This window comes from Gobio gobio (genome assembly GCF_949357685.1).
Source record: "Gobio gobio genome assembly, chromosome: 8".
In the NCBI taxonomy this organism is placed as follows: Eukaryota; Metazoa; Chordata; class Actinopteri; order Cypriniformes; family Gobionidae; genus Gobio; species Gobio gobio.
In genome coordinates, this window is record NC_137114.1 from 19,993,224 (window position 1) to 20,021,074 (window position 27,851).

Sequence of the window (27,851 nt, forward strand, 5' to 3'; positions counted from 1 at the left end):
AGTGCAAACGAAATAATAATGGCCCACTGTCAACAGGACACCGGCTTTCCTAATCTTCCAGCTACATCCTCTGCCTCAATAATTTTTTTCCACAAGTTCAGACACCACTCCTTTCTTATTTTCACTTTGACCTTAAAATTCATACGTTATGTTTCTGGAACTTATAATCGCAGTCACCAACACATCTAGTGCTCTTCTTCAGTGATTCTGCTTTCTGAATGAGTAATACCACTTGCCTGGTCTGCAAATTTGGCTGTTTATTCGCCTTCGCACTTCTGTAAGTCTACAATTCTGCATTGAAAAAAATTAGGGAAGATTTCATCTCTTCGAAGTTGTTTGAATTTGTTTTGATAATTTCATCAAGGGAGTTTATTATCTTGTAGAGGGCTGTGATGATGTTTTCTTGATGCTAATCTAATGAAAGTTCCCCTTTGGCACTAGGGGAGAGCGGGGCACAACCTAACGCTTTTTGACTTTCTCAGTTTGTGTAAATCCACTTGGGGTTCAGAGTATTTATTGTTTCCCACATTAATTGCACACATGTCTAGTACAATTATGTGGTTTTGTTTCATTAATATTGTGTATACTTTTTTCTTGATTTACCCCGAAAGAATGGAAGTGAAATGTGACAACATGCCCCATTCGTGGGGTACATTGTAACAAGTGGTGGGGCACAATGTAACATGACCAAATTACAGCTTAAAATGTTATCTGATATAATCAAAAAAATATACAAGACAAACTAAAATATTTTGTCAACAAAATACAATCATTAACTTTTTAAAATAAAATAATGGCATTTTTTAATCATTAAAAATATAAGCATTTTTGAGTTTGAGTACAAACACATTGCTAAAAACAGAACATTGCATTATTCAAAACATAATAATAATTAATAATTTCTGAACATTAACTCTCAGTCATTATTCACCGTTTTCTCATGGTTTCTCAAAATAACTCATAAAAGTATAGAATATAATGGCATATATCGAATAGGGGCTCATTGTAACGCAGTGTTACAACGCACCCCATCTGCACAACTGGGATTTAAACCGAAGCGCGTGTCTTCTGCTGGTTAGATCAGCATTAAAGAACGATCTCAACTGTTAAATAACAGATATAAGATTACAATAATATCGGATTTGTCTTATTTTAAATAAACACAAAAAACAAAGATGAAAACTAAACTTAAGTAAGAAATTTACTTTTGCTATTGTTAAATACATGTTCAGTAAGTTTAATTTTGGCGCTATTTTTTCTCTAAATATGTTTGATATGGCAACTAGTAAATACACTAAGTTTCGTCATTCTGGCATGTGTGGAAAGGGTTAAAACATGCGCGTTACAACTAACCCCGTGTTAGGTTGTGCCCCGCGCTCCCCTACTTATCGATATTCTGGAGGGGAGACGTGGAAATGACTTGCTGAAATCCATTATTTTTACCACTCACACTCCTTGGCTTCTATGAGTGGTCCATTAGTTTCTTACGTTTTAAGTTGCATCACTCTTCTTAGCATTGTTAGCATCCACTGGCAGTCAATTTTGTTTCCTCATTTAAGCTCAAGTTAAAAATTAACTTTAAAAAAAATCTAAATGCTTGAGTATTTCAACAATATAAGCATTATAAAAAACTAGACAATGCCAAAGGTACACTATTTGACGTTTGGCCCTCTATTGGTTAAAAATGAAAATGCATGCATCTTGCAGAATAACATGCGGTGCCAGGCGTGACGCAAGTGTTTTTTGCTAGTTTCAACCCAACAAATTATCATTTTCACGTCCAGCAAGTCATTGGCTCAATATATATATATTTTGTTATTTAAAGTGCATGTTAGTAATATGCGCCTATAGGCGGGTCCACAACGCTGGTAGCTGCACTATGGATGTTAGTTGTAGTTTTGGGGGATGGTTTCACCAAACTTAGTTGGGAGAGTAAGTTTGCTTGATCATTCATTAAATATAATGAATAAATAATTGTGTCTGATTTGTCTCAGTTGTTACGCGTTACATCTCCTAACTATAACATAATACTACATTGTCAGTCCTGAGAATCTTCTTATAGATTCGCAGTCCAGCGGTAGAGCGTTTGTTTAGTGAGTGTGTTTGAGGTTCGGTTCTGGGTTCGAATCCATTGTCATATAGTTTTTTTATGAAGGTAAATTGATACCATAAAGAATCGCATGCGCAGGGTAAGATTGGTTTAAGTGTACATAATATTGCAAGTGTAAATTAAATTTAAAGTACAATTTAGGCAACGAGAACGATGCTGAGCCTGCAACGTCAGATGATAAGGAGAGACAGAAGATCCAATAGCGAGTTAAACAAGGTAATTTATTAAACTCAGATTCACAACAGCACAGAAAGTTCAGTGGATCAGAAACAGAGACTCAGACTCGGGCTGGAAGCAGACCAGGGCGGCAGAACCCAGGAAGACAATCAGACGGCAACGCAGGGATGCAATGGGCAGACTGAATCCGGCACAATCCAGGAATCTGGAAGATGAGAACACCAACACCAGGAACCCACGGACAGCCATGAACCACCGGACAAACTGCAACAATCTGACAACAAGGCATCGTGAGACACACATATATATATATAGCCCAGGTGATGAGTGCAGCAGGTGGCCGTGATCAGAGTGCTAGGTAATCAGATACCACGCCCCCAACACAACCACACACACACATAGAGCAAGAGAGATGGTGCATTCATGAACTGTGACAGAGCCAAATTAAGATAAAGATCTGGGGCCTCATTTATAAACGTTGCGTACGCACAAAAGAAGGTGTACTCTATGCAATAATTGGTATTTATAAAAAGCAAACTTGACGGGAAAATGTGAGGTCCTTCACGCAAGCTCTGACCCAGGCGTACACACAAAAACGGGTGAAATGAGAAATGGTGACACCATCGGCAGATGGAAGAAACACGTGAAAGTATGTGAAACTGTAGACCGTTGTGTAAAAGAAATGGCAATACTGCCTCTCATAAATAACATGAAGACTTCACAAAGCAAGTCTTACAATTAACAGCCTACACGAACACCCGTTTGATCGATCTGCAGTGTAAAACAAACAAAATCAAACGAAAATTACAACAGAAATGCAAATTAACACATGTACTCAAGAAAAATGAAATATGTTCTGCAATAATATTGGCATGTTATGCAATTCATCATCATAAATAATATGGTAAACAGAACGAAATAGCTAATGTACAAAACTGATCTGCGGAGCAGATATAGATGCAGATAGATATATAGATAGATAGATAGATAGATATATATATAGATAGATAGATAGATAGATAGATAGATAGATAGATAGATAGATAGATGATAGATAGATAGATAGATAGATAGATAGATAGATAGATAGATAGATAGATAGATAGATAGATAGATAGATAGATAGATAGATAGATAGATAGATAGATAGATAGATAGATAGATAGATAGATAGATAGATAGATAGATAGATAGATAGATTAATTGTCCACTGGGGAAAGTTGTTTTCATAGTAAAATTTCTTCATCAGCTACGGAATCATGGTATTCATGCATATGCCTTTAGTTTTATTTTTGATAAAATAAAGTTTGACGTATGTCTCAACCATTCAGAGAGCTGCAAGACATTACATTTGCACGGAACTATTTCCCATTTCCACGTAGATTATAACCGACATCTGTAGCTTGTCAGATGCAATTAAATGGATGGAAATAAAATGCCCCATCACAATGCGTAATGACGCACAATGGCTGATCTTGCGCTCTTAGAAGATGGCAAATGGAAGGATTCGGAGTGAAAACATCTTCAGACAGCAAGAAGACTTGCTGGCAAACGAGGACACACTCTGGCGATGGAGCACTAGACACTTTTTTGCCTCTACTTTGATGTCCGACCATTTCTTTTTTATTTCGGCCATGGTCCGAGGTTGTGAGGCTACAGCATTTATGGCGTCTGCAACCTTTTGCCACTCAAGTGCCTTTTTGGCATTAGTAATCCCCAAACTGTGCCCTCCAAACAACACTTTTCTCCTCTTTTCCACCTCGCCAACAATAACTTCTACTTCACACTGAGTGAAATTACGTTTTTTTTATTTCCTCTCTTTGTTTGCCATGATTTCACAATCGATGAATATTAACTTGTGGGCGATTCACGGACTATTTATGGGCAACTATGGGCGTGACATGAAGCCGCAAAAGCTGTGCTACATTTAGAATTGATTGTGATTTATTTAGGGAAAACTGCGTAGGATGTGCGTGCGCACGGTTTTATAAATCCAAATATTTCTGTGCGTACGCACGTCCTATGTTTCATCCGTACACCACTTCTGACGCAAATCTTACTCAAAGTTTTATAAATGAGGCCCCTGTTCTGGCATCTTTGGTGTTTATTGAACCAATCAAGTAAGAGTAAATGGAGAGTCAGCGAGCAGCTCATTTGATTACATAAGTGTCACAGTGTGTTTTGGTGTTGTGTCATGTTCTTAATTTGTCATGTTCACTGTCATGTTTCTTATGCTGCGTCCCAATTCGCATACTATCCGTACTAAATAGTATTCAAAAAAAGAATTAGTATGTCCCAAATCTTAGTATGTTGAAAAAAGTATTCCAAAGATTCCCGGATGGTTTACTATTTCCGGTCAGAATCCGAAGTGCAGATCGATGCGCACTCTAACGGCTGATATTGCCCACAACCCATTGCGAGATGGACGAGGATTCGATTAGAACTACAAACGCGGATAAAAAGTGTTTAAAAACTACAAACATGACGGTTACGCAAGTCTGACGGTTAAGTGGAGAGGATTAGGTAAAGTGGTTTGAGTGAGCAATTATCAGTATTTAACCGGACGAAAATATATTTATTCAATATTATCCACATTATATTTCTCCTTCAGCAGCATTGAGAACTTTTGTAATGATACGTTTGGCCATTAACTTTGCAAACACATGAGAGGAGTCTCTGCATTAAAGACCCACGAAAGGCAGATCAACAAGCGACTACATTTCTCTCCGATACGGTAGGAAATTAAATTGAAAGTGGGGGATTTGAACTGTGACGATGATTGACAGGGCAGTTTAAACGGTGACGGGACGCATGTAACAGAGTCCGTTAAAGATGACGAAGTAGTATGTCCCAAAGCTTGCATACTCTTCTGCTACACACTCAAAAGTATGTAATTTTTCTTCACAAAAAGAGTACATACTTTTAGGACGTAGTATAAGTAGGCGAATTGGGACGCAGCCTTAGATTGCCATGTTCACTGTCTTGTTTCCTGTTTTGTCATGTGATTCCCATGCCCTCATGTGTTCTTGTGTCATATTGTCATTGGTTCATTGCTTAATCATTGTTTGCAGGTGTCCCTCGTCTAGTCATTAGTCCTTGTGTATTTAACCCCTCATGTTTGCCATGTGTCCTCGTTTAGAATTGAATGTCTCTGTAACCCATTGTTGGTGAGTTTTCTGTTTAACCATGCCATGTTAAGCCAAGTATTTATTGCCAAGTCTTTGTTTTTGGATTATTGAATAAACTGCACTTGGGTAGTGATGGGCAGACTGAGGCTTCATGAAGCACTGAAACAGTTGAAGCAAATGTGCCATATTGTTTCGAAGCTTCGAATCAATCCGACACCCGTCTCTACAGCGACATCTAGTGGTCACTTGCATGTATTGCTCTGAAATACCTTGACAATGATCCATGTAAAAAAAAAAAAAAAAAGAACTAGATGAAAAATAAAATAAAACAGCTGTCTGACAACTACATGATCTTGGTTTTGAAACATGTAGCTTCCTCATTATGAATAACTATAGTTTTTTCATGAAAAATGAACATTAATAAAATAAATAAAGCCACAATGTGACACATTTGTTACATAACATTTTTATTCAAAAATATTATTTGCTCTGCTGTTGAAGGAGTTTGCTGACTTCTTTTTTTACATATTTTTTTTTACATATAATTTCTTCAGCCTTTGAAAAAATCCTCTCACATGGGACACTTGTTGTCCTCTGCACCCTCCAAAATGCCAGGATGAGTGCTCCTCAAATGGTGCATCAAGACTAGCTGCCTATCAAAATACACACATCTCACTTTATTTGGTGTTTCCAAATGGAAATGAACTCACATCACAGATGTACGGCATCTCTTGTAATGGACAATAACAAAGATAACTTCCTGATTAACAACATCCTCATGCTGGGAAAATTTGATATAGCCTACACAAATGAAAGTTCTTAACGGTGAAACCAAGATTTTATTAATTTCATAATGAGTTTAACTCTTATACAAAACCCCTCAAAGTTATGAAAATGCAATCAGTCTTTTTTCCATTATAGAAGAATATGATCTTCAAACAAAACCCTAGCGCCTTTAATGTTTTTTGTTTATTTTATTATGATTTGCCTGATATATTTTTCTACTGTACTTTCAAGCACCTGATCTGTATTTTGTAATACAAAAAAATTCTGTTATTGCCATGCTGTTTGTAAATGATTATTTGTTCAGCAATAAAAAAAAATGTACGGCATCTCTTATGTGGAGCCTCCATTTTTATCTATTCTATTAATATATCTATCTATATATCACCTATGAATATAATTCTATATCTCTAACTTATGCTGTGCTATCTGTCACTATCTAACATATGAATGTGTCACTATATCTATCCTATCTGTCACTGTCTATACCTATCAGTCAATCTAATTTAAATCTAGCCTAAATATCGCCTATCTAACCAAAGCGCACTATAAATCTCACTTATATCACAAAATCACTGCTATCACAAAATCTCTCTCCTCTCACAAAAACCCACGAGGTCAAGATGGATTTACTTCACTTTTAAACTGTGGGGAATTAGGTTTATACAGATGTGTGACTGTGTGGTTTGTTCCCGCCCCCTTTAATCAACGCCGTTTCGGCAGACGCCACCTGATGAAACACTTCGAAGCTTCATTTAGCCATAGTCACATGACATGGGTGTTTCGAATCACAGTTCGGAGCAGTGTTTCGAAACATCTGCGCTTCGGGATCTCGGCAAAGCGCCGAAACGACAGTTTCGCGTCAGCCATCCCTACAGAATACTAGACCGCCAAACATGAACCCAGCAGTTTCTCTGCTTCGCCTCTGTCAAGGTGACCAATCCATAGAGGATTATGTAGCTGAGTTTTGTGAACTTTCCAGCAAGGTGGATTTTAATGATGTCGCCCTAAATGCATTTTTGGCATGGTGTAAATGAGCTCCTAGCTTTGTACTACACCTCATTTGACTCTGGTGCAGGATATAGACTTGGCTTTATTGCTGTGTGGGTGGTCTTTTACTGTGGGGACTGTGGATGGGGGGCCGCACAATCTCACAGTACCCACTACACCAGAGAGTCCAGCGACCACCTCTCCTCTTCTGTCCATGTCCAGAGTCCAGCGACCAGCGTCCAGAGATGGGCTCCAGCCCCTGACCAGCATCCAGAGATGGGCTCCAGCCCCTGACCAGCATCCAGAGATCGGCTCCAACCCCTGACCAGCGTCCAGATATGGGCTCCAGTGTCCAGAGATGGGCTGCAACCCCTGACCAGCGTCCAGAGATGGACTCCAGCCCCTGATCAGCGTCCAGAGATGGGCTCCACATATGTCACAGTGTGTTTTGGTGTTGTTTCATGTTTCTTAGTTTGCCATGTTCACTGTCTTGTTTCCTGGTTTGTCATGTGATTCCCATGCCCTCATGTCATGTTGTCATTGGTTCATTTCTTAATCATTGTCCCTTGTCTAGTCATTAGTCCTTGTGTATTAAGCCCTCATGTGGCCTTAGTATTGAATGTCCATGTAACCCATTGTTGGTGAGGTTTCTGTTAAACCATGCCATGTTAAGCTAAGGCCTAGTCCACACGTACACAGGTATTTTTATAACCAGAGTTTTTCCTCCTCCGTTTTAAAAAACAATCATGTCCATACAGGGCAGGGCACAAGTGGACTGTAGCTTCACACACTTGCCTTACTATTTTGTATTATTGAATTCTGACGCCTCTATTCTGCAATACAATGAGATAACTGCACATGTATACATGTGATAAGTGCTGTTAGCAGAGTTATTAAAAGCTACGTCCGCCATTGCATAGACTCGACTCCCGTAGCTAAATAAAAGAGATAACAGCGCACAATCTGACGTCAAACAAAGGAGAGAATGGCGCACACTTCGACTTAACAAGCCGCAATCTCTGGTTTCACCGTCAACACAACAACGCTGTAACCGGAGTTTCTAAAAATCTTCACCCTGCCCGGAGTTTTCAAAAAAGTCCAGTTTCAGTAACCGGATACTGCGTTTGTGTGTGGACGAACAGCCAAACTGTGTAGAAAACGCTGCGGTTTTGAAAATACCCGTGCTCGTGTGGACAGGGTCTAAGTCTTTGTTTTATGTTTTGGATTATTGAATAAACTGCACTTGGGTTCTGCACACTTTTCAGCAGTGGACCTCATTGTTACAAGAAGGTGGACTCGCCTTCCTACTCGCACTTGCAAATCTCAGTGAGTGAAAGAATCATGCCAAAACTGTAAGTGCTGCTAAAAAGAAAGACGGAACTGTAAAAATCGGTTTCTTTCGGGAACTTTTTTGCCCTACGTACACAGTCATTTAGATATTTGCAACAGTTGATTTTTTTTTACACAAAGGTTTGTTTTACATGGGTCAATCTGTTTTGCATTGTTTTCACATGCAAATCGATGTTCACAGGCGTACAATTATTTTTGGCAAAAAAACGTGTCAAAAGTGTAAGCACGGAAAAAGTTTAGTCAGAAGAATACAGATCATATTTATTTTGCGTTAATATGAAGCTGCAGTTTCACAATACATTAATTACACTTACAAATAACAGTAAAATGCTGCTTGCAATCTTATGTACACTTTTACAAATCTTACTCTGCACATGCATTTTTTTTTTTTTATTATGGCATCAATTTACCCTTTTTTTCCTCATTAAAATCAAAGGTGTTCATCTGTGATTCTGCATCAAGAGCAGGGACACATTTGTGTACAATTTTTGTGAATTTACCGGAATGAATAAAGAGTCTGATGCGATGACGTTTGAGTGTGCAGACAGAATGCAATAAACTTTTTTTTTTCTTGTATTTGGATGCCTGGTGTTTGGGAACACAATCGTGTGGAATACTTCTGGGAGATAATTTTACCTAATCATATTTATGACATTCTTTGGCTCAGGCCTTTCAGAATGATCAACCCAACATTTGAGATGCTGTGGCAATGAAATTGGTCAGCTGGTTAGTCCAATCATATCCACTGTTGAGGCAAAGTCATTTTTTTGTTTGTTTTTGAGTTTTATCAGTTTTTTGTTGCACATCGAAAGGATTTATTTGTTAAATGTGTTTTCATTTTAGTCTTATGCGCATCAGATAAAAATGTATCTGCCTAAATTGAACACATCATTTTTTTTTTTTTATGGGCATTTGTACGTTTCCATCCAGCGCTTGTTTTAGGCAATATCCCCAAATGTGCATAAAAATAGGTGGATGGAAACATAGCTTATGAACTATACTATCTTAGAAATAATATATAGCCCTTATTGAACACAGAACTGAAGGATGTGGTTTGGTCATTCAGTAAATTATGTTAAATTACAGTATATCCATATGGTCATACAGTATGTACATTCTGAATAATGCTCACGTTTACTTTTCCAAGCTACACTATTATACACGTTTTACACCTACATTAGAGGGGGTTTTATTTTCTGAATAGTTTCGACACAGAATTAACCGCTGCCACGGGAAGTGAGCTTCACGCTTAGGTGACAGAATTAACATATCTCTTTATCTCTACCAAGAATATGTGCTTTTTACCTTATTTTTTTTTTTTATATCTGAATGTTCATATGCAAATATAACAAGTTAAAAAATACACATGGGTGAAGTTCTCCTTTTGTTTCTCGGTTTGAATGTTGTTAAGCTGCCCATTGAGAACAACGCATTCGGTTTGAAGGTAAAAGAATTTTTATTGGCTTTCATAATTTTTTATCGTAGTAAAACACATTTTGTCGAATTACTAACACAATCTGATGAACTGAAAAGCTCATGCATGACAAGCACTGTGCTTCTTCAAACAAAACTCTTTGACATGAGATTGTGTCCTTTTAGTGTGGACATGTTGTTTGATGTTTTGAAGATTTACTGTGTAGGCTACTGTGTAGGGAAAAATATTTGTCAATTATTACAAATATTAAGTTATTTAACTTGGAGTAATAGGCCTGATTTAAGTGTTACTGCAAATGCAGGGTGAATAAAATAAGGCGACAAATTTTATAATAAATAAAGAAAATAGAAAGATTAAACTAAAGAAATTAACAAATTGGGTGTTGTCAAAATCACATTTACCTGTTCCACAAGGATGAGCAAAAAGTGAAGGAGAAACAGTCTGACTCATTCACAGCTGCGACCACCAAAATACACATATTCACCCACACACAACGACAAGCAGCAAATGTGCTATCAGAGTTTGTTGTAAAGACACTGGTGCTCAAAATAATAATATAAATGTCTTTATTTCATTAGCAGCTGAAGGAAGGATGGTTCCTAAAGTGATTTGTCTGCTTTTGGTTGGTATGTATTGTCTGGATTATATACTGAATATGTTCATTTTTGTAAAATGATTGGCCCTAATTTGTCGGGATACATAAAAGTGTTATGATGCTGTTTTTCCTACAGTTATTCTTACAATCTCCTTCGCTGACTTGTTGGAAATTCAAATAAAAATGCTTGAAAAAACAGCGGAGGAAGGGTCAAGTGTGACCATCCCCTGTGGTTATTTAAAGAAAGAGGAGACATTGAAATTGCTGTGGTTTAAAGATCCATATTTTGATAAAGAATTGTTTAAGGGGACTATTGTATACAGTGACACAGAAGAACGCCCCCAATCACCAGATTACTCCAACAGAGTGGAATACATTACCAATTTAACATCAAACAAGCAAACAGACGTCTGGATACAATGTGATTTAAGAATCACAGATCTACAAAAATCAGACAGTGGGAACTACAGCTTTAGATTCATTGGTTCAGGAAACAATAAGTACATGAGTAAAGAAATGAATCTCACAGTCACAGGTGAGCAGTGATTTACTGAATGGGACTAATTTGTTGTTTCCTTGCATGAAAAAATTAATTTGTCATCATTTACTTATCCTCTATCCGTTTTCTACTATGGAACATGCTGGTCTTTTTTTAGACAATGAAACAATGTGAGCAAGGGCTACAAAAATTACAAACAGCAAATAATAATACAAAAAAATATAATAAATCCATACAATCCTGACACTATTTTTTAAAGTCTTCATGAAGATCCCAGTTAGCAAAAAATATGTTATAAGAACATTTTGTGTTAAGTTATTAAAACGTTATTTATACATGTTCTCTAAGTGTAACAAATGTCCAGATTTTTTAATGGTTAAAAAAAATGTTTTTGGTTATGCGAAAGTTAAGTTAATTTTACAAACATTATGGGACTTGAAAGTTCTGAAACAAGTAGTAAAACATTTTTTTTTAAAATACATGTCCAACTAAAACGTTTCAGAAAAAAACGTTCCACGAACAATGTATAAATAATGTTTTAGCGCTAACATTCTGAGAATATTAAGACCAGATAACTCTGAATGAGCATTCTGTTAACTTTGAGAGAACCTTGCCAAAAGTTAACCAAAGGTCTGAGACTGTTCACTGTTGGCCTTATGCCAAACGCTGGTTCTCATGTGTCTCAAAATGTTCCAAAATTTTGAATAAGCGCGTTTTTTAATCACCTGTTTTCACTTCATATTCTACTCTTTATTTCAGACAACCCTTGTAAGGTGCATGTTAAATCATCAGAGCTAAAGAATCCACTCAAGGAGTCAGAAGAATTTACTGTTAAATGTTCCACATTTAGTTCCTGCTTGAAATATCCTGAGTGGCTCATCCATGCAGGACAAAAGCAAGAATGGACGTCCTCCTCATTAACCGATATGATCATAGAGACTGAAGAGGATGAAGAGGGCAGAAATGTCACCAAACTAAAACTCAATGTCACATGGAAGGATGACCAAAGAATTCTGTCTTGTCGTCCAGCCCAATCTCAGGACAGCTTCCAGATCAGGAATATCACTTTGTCTGTGGAATGTAAGTTTATATGGAATATAAACTTAAACACTGTATATTTACTGAACACATTAACTGACAGATGTGATGATTGTTCACTCCAGCCATCTACTTCATCTCTTTTCTCCTCCAGATGCACCTAAAGAGACAGCTGCAAAAGTGAGCTCTAAAGATGTGAAGGAGGGAGATTCTGTCACTCTCTCCTGCAAAAGCACAGGGCACCCTGATGTAATCTTCTCATGGTTCAAAAAGGAGATAAAAATGTCTCAACAAATGTCTGACTTGACACTAAGTAATATGAAACCAGATGACAGTGGAGAATATTATTGTGAAGCTACAAACAAGCATGGGAAAATGAAATCAAATATCATTATGATTGATGTGAAATGTGAGTTTTATGTAAACAGATGAAGAAAAACCATCCCCATTCAATCATCTGCTCAATCATTTGTAATGTTAACTCTAATAATTCTTTCTTCTAATCAAAATTAATTTTCTGTGCCTTCAGATGGTCCAAATAATGTCAAAGTGGAACCTCTGGTCAAATTTGAAGATCTCAAAGAGGGAGACGAACTGAAACTTTACTGTTCAGTTGAAGAAAGTAACCCACAAGCCACACAGTTTACATGGTACCATAACAACAGTGTGCTACAACAAACCAGCAAGACATTAACCATCAGTAATCTTACAGCAGGCAATCAAGGCTTTTACCATTGCCAGGCTGGTAATGGTTTAAAACCGGTGATGTCAAATGCAATCTTGGTATCTGTAAAGTGTAAGTATTGCTGTGATTAATAATGAAGCTGTGTAATTAATTTTCAGCAAAATGAACTATAATGTTAGATGCTGAGTCGCTTCATATAAATCAATTATAATTATATATTTCTATCAAAGCCTGCATGTATGCAGTGTGTGATGGTAAGCTTTCTAAAGCATGTTTTTAAACAGATTCACCACAAAACATCAATATAAAAGGCGAACGCTCCGTAAAAGTGAACTCTAGACTGACTTTGACATGCTCAGCTGATGCCAACCCTAAGCCAGATTGGACATGGAAGCACACACCTGGACTGTCTAGTTTTACATTATCATCTCAAACTGGAGAGTTAAACATTGACAGTGTGACCATTCAACATGCAGGGAACTACACATGTGATGTTAATAACACCATTGGAACAAGATCACTCACCATTGGTGTTCACGTGCTTTGTAAGTCTGTTTTGTTCTAAAATCTAAAGTCAAAGTGAATAATTCCACACATCCAAATAATTTTGTCTCTTCTTCTCACGTCTCCATGAACTCTGCAGATCCTCCTTCTAAGCTCAGTTTAATTATGAAGAGTAAAGTGAGAGAGTTTGAAGAATTCTCCATTGTCTGCACGGTTCAAAGCTTTCCTGAGTCAAAGCTCACAGTGACAGGACCTCAGTATGATCTCAGAAATATTCCAAACAATCGAGGGAACATCACTAAATCTGGAAACAAGTTAACTGTATACTTGAACGTAACTGAGTCAGATGCAGGAAGGTACAAGTGCAAAGCAGAGAATTCAGAGGGAAAGCTAGAAAAGGAACAAAATCTAACAGTGTTGTGTAAGTAATCAATCAAAAGTAAAATACCTACAATTATTTAAGATATTTCAAGGACTTGAGGAACATTAGATGCTTTGATTCAAACTGATAAATAAAACTTTGAGTGTTTCTTCAACAACAATAATTTGGATTTCATCTTATTATATATCACGTGTTTTTAGATGCACCTAAAAATGTGACTGCAAGTTCTAAAGGAGAACAGAAGTTTGGGAGTGAGCTGACTCTTACATGTGAGGCTCGCTCCAAACCTGCTCCGCCCTCTTATGAGTGGATGAAAAGCTTCAACGGGCAATTTAAGACAGTTGGACATGCACAGAAACTACACTTTCATTCCCTGAATATCTCTGACTCTGGTCAGTTCGTCTGTATTGCGAATAATTCCATTGGAAAAAACAGATCCCAACCAGCATCCATCAGGGTGAAATGTGAGTATTGTTTCCTAATAATTATTTGACACATATAATCTTTTAGAAGCAAAAAGGCTTCTTTGACTTTTCTAAAAGATAAAAGTTTTTCCATTAGTTTAAGTAGTCTAATAAATATGGAAGCTTGTTCCCAGCCAGCACAGTCATGTGGGGCCCATATGGGCGTCACCTGGGCTGTATAACTGGGGCCCAGCTAGTTTTGTCCTCAGTTTCCATGTAGGCCCCACATGGGCTAGCCCAGATGAACTGAACACTGCTCAGTGTGCACACTACAGGCTGTTAAATGTAACTGAATCAGTGTTGGAGTTAATGAGATAATTAAGTGATAAATGAGTAAAGACTGAATATTACTGAAGACTCCTGATGATAACAAGCAGAATCACTGAAGGACAGAGAAACACAAAAGACTTCAGACACAACTTCACAAAAGCATTATCAGCTTCCCTTTTTACCTATAAGATTGACTTTCTGTTATCTTAGTTTTTATTGATAATTCCCACTGAGCAAAGGTGTACGTTGAAAAGACGTCCACTGAGGAGCCAGAATGAAAGTTTTTATGACGTCTGTTTTTGACGTGTTCTGCACGTCCGATATAGACACTCATGGAACCTCAAGGTTAAAAACTAGTTCAAATTGTGGACATATTTTCCATTTGTAATTGCAAAGCAACTCACAGAGAGTGTGTGTTTGTCCAGAAATCATGAAAATAAAAGAAACTTAGCTCACACCTTTAGACACTTTAGAAAACGTATCATCTGTAATTCACACATCTTTGGATCGTGAGAGAATCGTGGGATTCAATCCAGATCTTCTTGCTGTGATGAGACAGTGTTTCCCACTGAGACACTGGTGCTGCCCTTAATCACAGACATAAGACACACTTTGACTATTTCTGTCAGACGTCTACAGAAGCTCTTACTGAGAATTAACAGAGGTTTAGATGTTGATGTTTATGTTTCATTTGAAGTCACCATTGTGGTGGGAAGCGTTTGCTTTAGTTGGGCTCTTGGTCCCCGTTTTTGTGTTAGCTTTTCTTTGGCTGCTGTAACTGTGTGTGAGAAACACAATAGTTGTGGCTGAGAAAGCAAAGATAAAGTGACGTCAGGTGTTGTCAGCTCCTTGTTGATGACTAAATCATCAGAAGTCTAGAATCTGATGTTATGCTTTTGAGTTTTGTGTTCTTGTTTGGCAAATAATAATGTGTTTATATACTATAACCTTGTGAATCCACTGTATCGGGACTAATAGCAATAAAATAATCACTTATCCTGAAAGATGATAAAACAGCATGTGCACATTGTTTTGAGAAAATATTTCACAGTCACACGCAGACATCAAGATTTTGCTTATGATTCACAACAACGGTGACAATCATAACAAAAAAACTTCATGCTGCAATGCATGATGGGTAGCTTCAAAGTACAAAACTCATGCTTGATTGTCACCGTTGTTGTGAATCATATGCAAAATCTTGATGTCTGCGTGTGACTATGTGAAATATTTTCTCAAAACAATGTGTACCTGCTTTTTTTATCATCTTTCAGGATGAGTGATTTGTTTATTGCTATTGGTGTCAATACAGCAGATTCACAAGGTTATAGTATATAAACAAATTATTATTTGCCGAACAAGAACCTAAAACTCAAAAGCACAACATCAGATTCTAGACTTCTGATGATTCAGTCATCAACAAGGCGCTGACAACACCTGAAGTCACTTTATCTTTGCTTTCTCAGCCATAAGTATTGTGTTTCTCACACACAGTTACAGCAGCCAAAGAAAAGCTAACACAAAAATGGGGACCAAGAGCCCAACTAAAGCAAACGCTTCCCACCACAATGGTGACTTCAAATTCACCATAAACATCAACATCTAAACCTCTGTTAATTCTCAGTAAGAGCTTCTGTAGACGTCTGACAGAAATAGTCAAAGTGTGTCTTATGTCTGTGATTAAGGGCAGCACCAGTGTCTCAGTGGGAGACACTGTCTCCTCACAGCAAGAAGATCCTGGATTGAATCCCACGATTCTCTCACGATCCAAAGATGTGTGAATTACAGATGCTAAATTGTCTAAAGTGTCCAAAGGTGTGAGCTAAGTTTCTTTTATTTTCATGATTTCTGGACAAACACACACTGTCTGTGAGTTGCTTTGCAATTACAAATGGGAAATATGTCCACAATGAGCACATTCAAACTAGTTTATAACCTTGAGGTTCCATGAACGTCTATATCGGACGTGCAGAACACGTCAAAAACAGACGTCATAAAAACTTTCATTCTGGCTCCTCAGTGGACGTCTTTTCAACGTACACCTTTGCTCAGTGGGAATTATCAATAAAAACTAAGATAACAGAAAGTCAATCTAATAGGTAAAAAGGGAAGCTGATAATGCTGTTTGTGAAGTTGTGTCTGAAGTCTTTTGTGTTTTTCTCTGTCCTTCAGTGATTCTGCTTGTTATCATCAGGAGTCTTCAGTAATATTCAGTCATTACTCATTTATCACTTAATTATCTCATTAACTCCAACACTGATTCAGTTATATTTAACAGCCTGTAGTGTGCACACTGAGCAGTGTTCACTTCATCTGGGCTAGCCCATGTGGGGCCTACATGGAAACTGAGGACAAAACTGGCTGGGCCCCAGTTAGACAGCCCAGGTGACGCCCATATGGGCCCCACATGACTGTGCTGGCTGGGTTTTTGCCACAGAGCCAAGGCAAGATGGCGCCGGTGTATCTGGCATGAAATCTACCTGCTCTGTTTGTATTTGTTCTGTTGCTGCTTGTGATATCCTGTTTCACACAACATGTGTCTTCGTTGTTTATTTATGATCAGACTCAGCTTATAACAATTCAAGCGACTGTGGAGGCTTTTTTATAATGATTTTAAAGGATCTGGTTTTTGAGCTGGTCCTAAATTGTGGAACGATCTCCCGCTCACTATAAGATCTGTTAAATCGTTACCTGTCTTTAAAGCCATGGTAAAATCACATCTGTTGAATTCTAATATGGGCTTTAATGACAGGGTGCTGAGTCCTATTGTGTGTCTGCCTGTAGATGACTTGTTTGTTTATATGTTTCTTTTATTCTGTTGTTGTTTTTAGTCTGTGATTGTGAAGCACTTTGGGCAACATGTGTTGTATTAAACTGTGCTATACAAATAAAAAGAGAGAAAAAAAAGAAAAGAGAAATAACATTAAAAATTATAATGTCAAAAGTGCTAGAAAAAAGGTGAGAATTGCGAGATATAAACTCACAATTGTGAGAAAAAAGGTCAGAATTGCGAGTAACAAGGTCCGAATTGCGAGATATAAACTTACAATTGTGAGAAAAAACAGTCAGAATTGTGAGAAAAAAAGTTAAAACTACAAGAAAAAGTCAAAACAAGATAAAGTCAGAATTGTGAGAAAAAAGGTCAGAATTGCGAATAAAAAGGTCAGAATTTCGAGAAACAAGGTCAGAATTGCGAATAAAAAGGTCAGAATTGCGAGATATAAACTCACAATTGTGAAAAAAATTCTAAACTACAAGAAAAAGTCAAAACAAGAAAAAGTCCGATTTGCGAGAAAAAAAGGTCAGAATTGCGAGATATAAACTTACAATTGTGAGAAAAAACAATCAGAATTGAAACATTTTTCCCTAAGAATTGGACTTTATATCTAGAAATTCTGAATTTTTACTCACAGTTCTGACTTTTTTTTTTTGTGTAATTCTGACTTCATAACATGCAATTGCGAGTTTATATTATGCAATTGTGTGAGGAAAAAAAAGTCAGAATTGCAAGAAGAAAAACAGAACTGTGAGAAAAAAGGTCAGAATTGCAAGAGATAAACTCACAATTATGAGAAAAAAATCTGAATTGCAAGAAAAGTCAGAATTGTGAGAAAAAAAGTCAAAACTACAAGAAAAAGTCAGAATTGCAAGAAAAAAGGTCAGAATTGCAAGATATAAACTCACAATTGTGAGAAAAAACTGTCAGAATTGTGAGAAAAAAAGTTAAAACTACAAGAAAAAGTCAAAACAAGATAAAGTCAGAATTGTGAGAAAAAAGGTCAGAATTGCGAATAAAAAGGTCAGAATTTCGAGAAACAAGGTCAGAATTGCGAATAAAAAGGTCAGAATTGCGAGATATAAACTCACAATTGTGAAAAAAATTCTAAACTACAAGAAAAAGTCAAAACAAGAAAAAGTCCGATTTGCGAGAAAAAAAGGTCAGAATTGCGAGATATAAACTTACAATTGTGAGAAAAAACAATCAGAATTGAAACATTTTTCCCTAAGAATTGGACTTTATATCTAGAAATTCTGAATTTTTACTCACAGTTCTGACTTTTTTTTTGTGTAATTCTGACTTCATAACATGCAATTGCGAGTTTATATTATGCAATTGTGTGAGGAAAAAAAAGTCAGAATTGCAAGAAGAAAAACAGAACTGTGAGAAAAAAGGTCAGAATTGCAAGAGATAAACTCACAATTATGAGAAAAAAATCTGAATTGCAAGAAAAGTCTGAATTGTGAGAAAAAAAGTCAAAACTACAAGAAAAAGTCAGAATTGCAAGAAAAAAGGTCAGAATTGCAAGATATAAACTCACAATTGTGAGAAAAAAATTCTAAACTACAAGAAAAAGTCAAAACTACAAGAAAAAGTCAAAACTACAAGAAAAAGTCAGAATTGCGAGAAAAAAGGTCAGAATTGCGAGATTTAAACTCACAATTGTGAGAAAAAGTCAGAATTGCTAAACTGCGAGAAAAAAAGTCAGAATTGTAGGATATAAAGTCTAATATATTTTTCTTACAATTGCAAGTTTTTCTCTGACAAATCTGACTTTATTCCCCACAATTCTGACTTGTTTATATCATGCAGAATTGTTAGATAAAAAGTTGCAATTACCTTTTTTATTTTTTATGCAGTGGCAGAAACAAGCTTTCATAAATAAATGACGTTGTCATGATTGTTACTTGAATGGATTAATATTAAACTGTCCAAATGTGTTGTGTGCCACGACTGTCACTTATAACAATACATCATGAATGTTTTGCATATAACTTTATCACATAAATGTTGATAATGAAGGTTCCTCTCTGTTTGCCTGTTTTCTACAGATACTCCAAACATAAATATTGTTCATAACATGACAGATGAGCGGAATTGGGAGCTTGCAGTCTATCTGACCTGCAGTGCAGATGCGTATCCTCCCGTCACTGACTACAAATGGTACAGAGAAGAGGACAACACCACCGTCCTGTCAGACCAACAGAACTTCACTGTTCTACCTCAGAACCCAGGAATGTATTACTGTACAGCGACCAATAGTATCGGAAAATCCCAATCCAAAAGCATCTCGTTATTTGTCAGCAGTGAGTATGAAATAATACATTCATCAAATAAGTCAAATAATAAAATGTCAATGACTATAGAAGCTAAATCAAATCAAATATTTGAGCAAGAATGATTTACCTGTCCTAAAGAAAGTGATGAAAGTCTAGTGATGAAAACATTTTCGTCTTGATGGTAACTGCGACTTTGTATCTCACTATACTGACCTTTTTTTTTTAAAAATTGCGTGATATCTCGCAATTGTGAGTCAGTATTGTGTATGAATGAGGGTGTGCGATCAGTATTTTGAGGCTGATCACTGGCTGCAGTATTGGCCTATACGCTCATATATATAATATATATACAGTATAATGCTGCAATATTTTGGACTATTTTAAAAGCTTAACTGGGTTAGGTCAGGAATTTGAGGTTAGGGTTGAGTTTTGAAAATGATGTGATCATGATTTCTCCCCAAACCTCTCTTATTTTAGGTAACTCTCTTAAGGTGCTCTACCAGATCATCTTACCTTTATTTCTCCTGTTGATGCTCATTGCTGTGGCCATCTTTCTGATACACAGGTACATACCTATTTCTTCTCTTCTTCTTCTTTAAGTGAAGAAAATAGTCTTAAAATAAGCTTACATCATTTATTAGTTTGTATTCATATTAGTGGTCCTTTTAGATGTTGATTTTGGTTTGTGACTGCTACTTAGACCTATTTCCTTTTTCCAGTTAACATCTTCCAATTATTGTGCTCATTATTTTTCAGGACTATCATCAAGGCAAGATTAGATCAGCAAAGAGGAGCAGATAATCTACTGTGTTTTTTCCCAGGATTCCTGTCACGCTCTTCTACAGTGGCAAACTTACTTTTATTGGTTATTTTACTTCATTTTGTTTCAGTAACTGGGTTACTTACCTGAAAGCAGTTTAATAAGCATGGTTTTAAAAATTCTAAAAAAAAATCTGTTTGCTTAATAAGAGATATGTTCTGTTTGGAATATTTGAACTAAGGGATCACAAAATAACACCCGGGATAATCTGTCAAGGGAAGACGTTCCTGATCCATTTAATCGAATAAGGGTTAACCCATCACATCCAACACCCCATTCCCAAGATCCTACACAAACGCAGAACTTCAATCCAAGGTAACAGCTGCAGAACTGATGGAGACATTAAAGGGATAGTCACCCAAAAATGAAAATTTGTTGTTACTTTCCTCACCTTCAGGCCATCCAAGATGTACTTTTTCCTTCAGTAGAACAGTAACGAATATTTTTAGCTGAAACCATGGTCCTTGGTGATTCATGTAATAAAGTCAATGGATACCATCACTTTGAGAGTAAAAAAACAGATACAAGCAAAACAAAATTAATACCGTGGCTCCTCTGTATCATTGAGATCTTATGAAGCGAAGCGATTGGTCTGTGCAAGAAACTGAGCGTTATTTACAACATTACTACCTGTAATCTCGGCAAATGGTCCTGATTAAGTTCACGCAAGCTGTCGCATAATGACATTCTCACACGTGAGCTGACGCTGTGTTTGTTTATAACAGAGAGGGAAGTTGTTCTTGTATTGTTCATCAAAGTGGTACTTGTGCTTATCATGGATGCCACAACCTAAATGAAAAATTAAAGGTACAATCTGTAATTTTTCACCGCTAGAGGGCGCATTTTCAAAACAATAACAAAGGCAAAGCTTGAGGACGCTATGAAGAAAAGTGGGACGATGGGAGATGTTGTTTTCATCATCCACAGATATGGAATTCATGAATCATGTTCACGGAATGAATTAGTAATTAATTCGTTTTTGTATTACCTGTACATTTGATCACACTATTTTATGTCATCGCAATACATTTTGCTGCAAGGAATGTGAAATGTAATGCAATATTAGCCTGTTAATGTCTGATATGTCAAATGATTTGGTGGGTTAGTGCTGCACAGTTTTACGTGTTTAAAACAATCGTACTAGAAGTAAATTTGGTCCTACTTTACATTAGGTGTCCTTAACTACTATGTACTTACATCAAAAAATAAGTAAAATGTACTTATTGTGTTCATATTGTATTGCAAAACACTTTTGCTGATATTGAGGTTGGATACGGGTAAAGTTAGTGGCAGGTGTGGTGGTATGGGTAAGTTTAAGGGTAGGGTTAGGTGTAAGGGAAGGGTCAACAGTGTAATTAAAAATGTAACTACATAAATTAATAACAGATAATTACATGCAGGTATTATTTAAAATGTAAGTACAATGTAAAAACATTTATGTACACAATAAGTGCATTGTATCAAATGAGTTATTTAAATGTTAGTACATTGTAGGGGTGGGAGAAAAGGTTGATGCATCGATGCATCGCAATTAGTTATCCAACGATTCAGAATCGATTCTGCGTTAAATTCAAACGGCCACTTCACCACAGTGCGCGCACGCGTGCGGTCACCGGCCAAACAGAAAAACCTGTTGATAGGCGAACGTTCGTATGCTGATGAATTGGCTTCGTTTAAGATAAAATGGACAAACTACGACCTGCTCAGGGGCGTCGCACCCGTGGGGACACTTTTCCCGGTGAGAGGGTTCAACACCCGCACGTTTCATGCATTTTCACATCAGGTTCCTGAGGGGGGCGAGGAGACTAAATCCACCTCGCCCTCCCTCTATACCCTCTTGGGACTTAACTCTGGTGCTAACTGCACTACAGAGAGCGCCCTTTGAGCCTTTGCAGTCAGTGGAGTTAAAAATTCTGTCTCTGAAGGCAGTACTCCCGACTGCATTGGCCTCTATCAAGAGGGTAGGGGACCTGCAGGCATTTTCGGTTGACGAATCGTGCCTCGAATTCGGGCCTGGTAACTCTCATGTAATCCTGAGACCCCGGCCTGGATATGTGCCCAAGGTTCCCACCACTCTCTTCCGGGACCAGGTGGTAAGCCTGCAAGCGCTGCCTTCGGAGGAGGCAGACCCAGCCCTAGCTTTTCTCTGCCCCGTCCGCGCCCTTCGGACCTACGTAGACAGAACGCAAAGCTTCAGGACCTCAGAGCAGCTCTTCGTCTGTTACGGAGGCCAGCAGAAGGGAAAGGCTGTCTCCAAGCAGAGGATGGCCCACTGGATAGTGGATGCCATCGTCTTGGTGTATGAAACCCAAGACGTGCCCTGCTCACTTGGGTTAAGAGCCTACTCTACCAGGGGTGTAGCTTCTTCCTGGGCGCTGGCTCGTGGCGCCTCGCTGACAGATATAGTAGAGCTGTGGGCTGGGCGACACCTAACACGTTCGCTAGATTTTATAGCCTCCGTGTAGAGCCGGTATCTTCCTGTGTGCTCACTTCCCATAGTCAGTAACACCGAAGTGCCCGTTCTAAGTGTCGGCTTGCTGCACCATTCCCTTTCCCTTGGAACGGATACGTGCGCTTATTTGCTCCAGTCGAGTTCCCCAGAATGACGAATCCTGACGAGTCCTCCGCAACCCGCGGTAGTCGGACGTGGCGGAGCGTCCGACGCCAGGTCTAACATTCGTTATGCATTGGTGGAACTTGTGTTAGGCTGGGTTCCGTATGTTGTGACCCCCACGGCGGTCCCATATGTGTATTCTTTCACGGTACGGCCCCCTACAGCGAGCCTGTGTCTTTCCCTCGGCAGAGCTTCCTCTGCCGTCTCAGTGCGGTGTTGTTCCCCCGCCTACAATGCCAGGGCCACCCCTGGGACTTCCGTATGTTGTACTGCCCAAGGCCAGTCCATACGTGTATTCTCCACATAGTAACTCCCTCTGGGCATGATGTGGCTTTCGCAGCGGTCCCTCTGGGTACGCTTTCCCAGTGTAATAGTCTGCTGAGTGGGTCTTGCGGAACAGCAGCAGTGACTCTCCCTGCGTGAGTTTTCCCGCCCGGAACAGATGGGGTCTGAGGGGCTCTTCACTGGGCGCTGGAAGTGGTAGTAACTGTGGCGTTTTCCAAAGGGATCCCAATACATCGGTGACGTCCGATGTACGTCGAACGTGACCGACTGAAAGGGAACATCTCAGTTACGTATGGTAACCCTCGTTCCCTGAAGGAGGGAACGGAGACGTACGTCCCGTCGCCACAGTTGCTGTACCATCACTGCATGGCCGAGTCACTAGTTCGGCTCCTCAGTGAAAAACAATAGTGCGCTGCTCTCACTTCCTGTTTATACCAGTGGTGCGGGGCGGAGCGCGAGATGCAAATCTCCAATGGCCCATTGGCCTGTTCTCTATATCTCGAAGGTGATAGGGGCTACCTGAAGTGATCCCAATTCGTCGGTGATGTCCGACGTACGTCTCCTCCTTCAGGGAACGAGGGTTACCATGCGTAACCGAGACGTTTTGCCTGTATATGTTTTTTTTTTACACTCAAAGTGATGGTAGCCATTGACTTTATTATATGACTCACCAAGTCATATAGACACCTACATCTTGGATGGCCTGAGCGTGACTACATTAACAGCAAATTTTCATTTTGGGGTGAACTATCACTTTAATGTGTCCACTTTTTGTAATGAAACATATTTTTTTCCTCTAAAGGCCGAAATCTAATATCCACACGGTGTATTCTGTCATTAAACTGCCACAAATGAAAAAGGTGAGTGAATGTTTTTCTTTTAATGCAATATGATGCCATTGCAACATCAAAATGACAAACAACTCTCTTTTTGTTCTTACAGGGAAAATGTTCCCCAAAACCACAAAAACCTGAATATGTGGACAATGACTCAGCTACATCTACCTTAAACTATGCCACTCTTGATTTCAAGGGACAAAATGAGCCAAAAAGGTAAATCAGATGGGGAATGTAAAAATCAGAAGTATATAACTGCTCTCCCACAAATTAAATAACACCTTTCCATCTTTATATTCATAGTGTGATGAGCATAAAAATGCTTTTTGATGCTAACATTTAAAAATGTAACAGAAAGCAATGCTGCTGATATTAAATGTATAATTGTATTTTTAGAGCACCTGAAGCTTCAGCAGTCTATGCCATGGTGTCAAAAAATAAGCAGTCGAAGGTAAACCGTGAGAATTTAAACAGAATGTTTTTATCTTCTATTACTGTATATCTACAAAATGAACAGTAAGCATAAACCAAAAAGCGTTGCGGAGCACATTTTTTTACAGCTGTGTAGTATACATTGAGAACCTTTTTTTTTAATCATTATTTCCTCCTCATCCTAGAATTCCCAATTAGAACATCCTGATTATGAGAATGTTTCTTCTGCATGTGCACCAAGACTTCCATTCACCAATATAGACTGGGAATCTGATACTAGCGAAGAAGATGAAGTGAATTACTCCTCTGTGTCTTGTTCTGCCAAACCTGTTGTTAAAGAACCCAAACATAATCAGAGGAGCCGTCTTAGAAGCTCTGATGATGAGGACATAACTGAATATTCAGCCATAAAAACATAAACAGTGGGAGTTTCCAAATTAAGTATTACAACATGAATCTGTATTTTCAAGTATTAGTATATGTTAATTGAAAGTTATGATTAAGATAATTTTATACAAATGATGATTCTATAAGAGAGATAAGAATGCCTTCCACTTCACTTTTTATTTTTTCATTGTCACTTGCCATTGCATTAATATAATATTGAAATATTCTGAATTATGCTTAAATTACTGTTACTTGTTTATAAATCACTCAATGGGCTTGGACCGCAATACATTTCAGATATTCTGATAGAATATAAACCTAACAGATCACCCAGGTCATCAGGATCAAGTCAGTTAGAAATACCAAGGGTTCACTCAAAGCAAGGCCGGCTGTAGCTGGAACCAGCTTCAAGAAGAGATCAGATGTGCTCCAACAGTAGCCACTTTCAAATCCAGAATCAAAACCCATCTGTTTAGCTGTGCATTTACTGAATGAGCACTGTGTCACTGTACCTCCGACTGATAGCATTTATCTTAATGTGTTCTCTCTTTATTCTTTGAATTCTTTTTATTACTGTTTTTAATGTTCCATTGTACGTCAGCATCTTTTTACTTTATTAATTATTGTATACCTGTATCATGTTTTTATTTCTTTTAATTCTTATTGTAACTTTTTTAATTATCTTTTTTTATTTTTTATTTTTTTTATTATTTTGTTAAGGCTGTCTAGGTGAAGAGTTTGAGAGAAGAGGGAGCGATCTTGTTAGCCCTGGAGTTAAGCCAGGAAGATTTGTCTGCAAGGGTACTTTTTAAAAGCACAGTTACCTGACAAATATAAATAGAAAAATTGTGATCCTGATACTTAATTTTTCTTCCACTCCAGATGTTTCTGTTTGTATTTTTTAAATGTTATTTTCTTATGAATATTTTAATTACATTTCTGTGTAAAGCACTTTCAATTAGGCCTGCCAGTGTGTATGAAATGTGCTATATAAATAAACTTCCATTGCCTTTAAAGAACTCCACATCATGACCGCCTCTGTGACGTCTTTGACACCAGCAGGGACGTTCTGACAACGTTCTAGGAAAGTGGGGTAAAAGCTTTTCTTTGACTAACAAGGACGTTTTCAGCTCCGAAACTTACAGGATATTCTTATATTAGGCTACCATGACCTTTTATATATCAAAAGCTCAAATGAAAGTTGATTTCTCAATTTATGACCCCTTTAATTCTCAATTTAGAGTGTATGTCTGAGTATCTGGGACAAACTGCGTTCTTTAATACGGAACGCTTCATTGATGCCTTAAATACGGGACGATTTTGTATTATACAGAACGGTTGGCAACCCTAGTTCCGCTCTGTGTGTGCGCCGTACTCTTTGCTCCGTCGCTCACTGCCCAAACGATCCACACATGTACCACTCATGCTCAGCGGAAAAGCAAAGTATGTTCAAATGGCGTGCAACATAAAATTTCTCTAGACTCGATTCTGTTTGCAATAGCCCTATACTGTGCTGGAATATGATGTGGTATGCTGGGCAATGCTGGTAACATGACTACCCTCTTGTTCATTGATCCACTCCCTACTATCTGCTGACATGTTTTAATAATAATAGCTTTGTAGGATATTTATTTTGAAATTTGAATTTATTTTGAAAAATTAATCTGTTAACTCTGATTCTTGTGCATAGAGCTGAATAAAGAATTGTATAAAATGGTGCTATATGGCACTAAAACTGGTTATTGGCTTGTACTCATAGGGGAACCACTTTTGGTGATATATAGCACCATATCTTAACAGGTTCTGTATATGGTAGCTGTGCTATATAGCACCAGTCATCCCGAAGAACCGGTGAAGAATCAATGAAGAACCACTGAAGCACCAAGATTTGGTGCTATACAGCACTTAAAATGGTTCCTCTATAATTATGAGCCAAATAATCACTTTTAGTGCCATGTAGCACAATTTTTTTAGAGTGTATATATATAAACAGAAAACTGTAAGTATGATTTTATGTTCACTTAAAGAAAACTTGTAAGTATTTGCAAATGTGCTACAAGTTTTAAAATATAGCTAACTACTTGTATACTTAAAAGTTCACTTGTAGTACAGATTCAGTGCAAACGAGAAACATACTTACACTTATAGTACACTTAAAAGTATACTTTATATAGCTACTAAAAGTGGGCCTATTTTGTCCCAAGCAATATTGAAATAGTACACTTATAAGTATACTACTAGTATATTAGTACACCTATAAAGTATACTTAAAAATATATTTGAACATTACGTAATTATAATTAATAAAATTAACTTAAAGTTGACTTCTTTTTCGTTAGGGATGCTGAGTTTTGGGTTGGCCTACAAAAACATTGTCATTGCTGCAGTGCTCTAAAGCAGAGGTCTTCAACCCTACTCCTGGAGACCACTGTCCTGCATGCCTGCCTGTGACTTTTAAGCTATCCTGAAGAGCTTAAATAGCTGGTTCAGGTGTGTTTGATGGGTCCTCAGGAGCAGGGTGGAAGAGTTCTGTTTTATACTTGTCTTGATCACTTGTTACATTTTCTGTTTGGGACTGAGTATTGTAGTTTTTACAGAGACTCCATCTTGGTGGTCCTTTGCCATCACTACCTCTCTAATTATATTGAATTTGCTTATAACCTGCAGTACTGGTATCCTTGATGGTACAGGAAGGAAGCCATGGTTTTGAGCGTGGTAACAATATGAACTGCACACATTGTGGTTGATGAGCCAGCTCGTCCGATAAACTCAAGAACACCACATTTAAAATAATTTATAGATTCTCCTTATTTACTTTATTTCCAATTTTCGAATATTCTCTTAATTTTTATTTCAAATAAACGCCTTTCTGAGTTATTTTGGGATAGGAACAGTAAAAAGAAAACCAGGCTGACCGTCCTTGATGTTGAAAACCTCTTGTATAGTCAATTTTAAACATGCAGAAATATGTTGGACCAAATGTATTTTGATGATCTTTTGAGAAATGTG

The 27,851-nt window shown here is 37.7% G+C and overlaps 1 protein-coding gene across 9 annotated transcripts; it reads left to right on the forward strand.

Annotated features, from left to right (window-relative positions):
• LOC307130582 (B-cell receptor CD22) lies at positions 1-25,871 on the forward strand. 9 transcript variants are annotated; one of them, XM_079823628.1, is made up of 18 exons: positions 1-277; positions 9,950-9,982; positions 10,552-10,599; positions 10,705-11,103; positions 11,827-12,147; positions 12,260-12,514; positions 12,635-12,901; positions 13,075-13,335; positions 13,434-13,715; positions 13,877-14,140; positions 19,241-19,495; positions 19,946-20,033; positions 20,225-20,333; positions 20,470-20,603; positions 23,990-24,047; positions 24,130-24,239; positions 24,420-24,474; positions 24,641-25,871. In XM_079823628.1, the coding sequence occupies exons 3-18, from the start codon at positions 10,566-10,568 to the stop codon at positions 24,872-24,874; spliced, it is 3,126 nt and encodes a 1,041-aa protein (XP_079679754.1). In that variant the 5' UTR covers positions 1-277; positions 9,950-9,982; positions 10,552-10,565; the 3' UTR covers positions 24,875-25,871. The 9 variants fall into 9 exon arrangements, with proteins under 9 accessions (XP_079679754.1, XP_079679759.1, XP_079679757.1 ...); XM_079823633.1 differs by having other exon boundaries at positions 4-277; positions 25,563-25,871; XM_079823631.1 differs by having other exon boundaries at positions 4-277; positions 20,225-20,315.
• Positions 25,872-27,851: the final 1,980 nt, after the last annotated feature.

Coding starts and splice junctions, on each gene's coding strand:
- LOC307130582 (XM_079823628.1), top strand. CDS start 10,566: ATGGTTCCTAAAGTGATTTGTCTGCTTTTGGTTG. Junction 12,902..13,074: donor AATCTTGGTATCTGTAAAGT/GTAAGTATTGCT, acceptor GTTTTTAAACAG/ATTCACCACAAAACATCAAT. Junction 24,475..24,640: donor CAAAAAATAAGCAGTCGAAG/GTAAACCGTGAG, acceptor TCCTCATCCTAG/AATTCCCAATTAGAACATCC.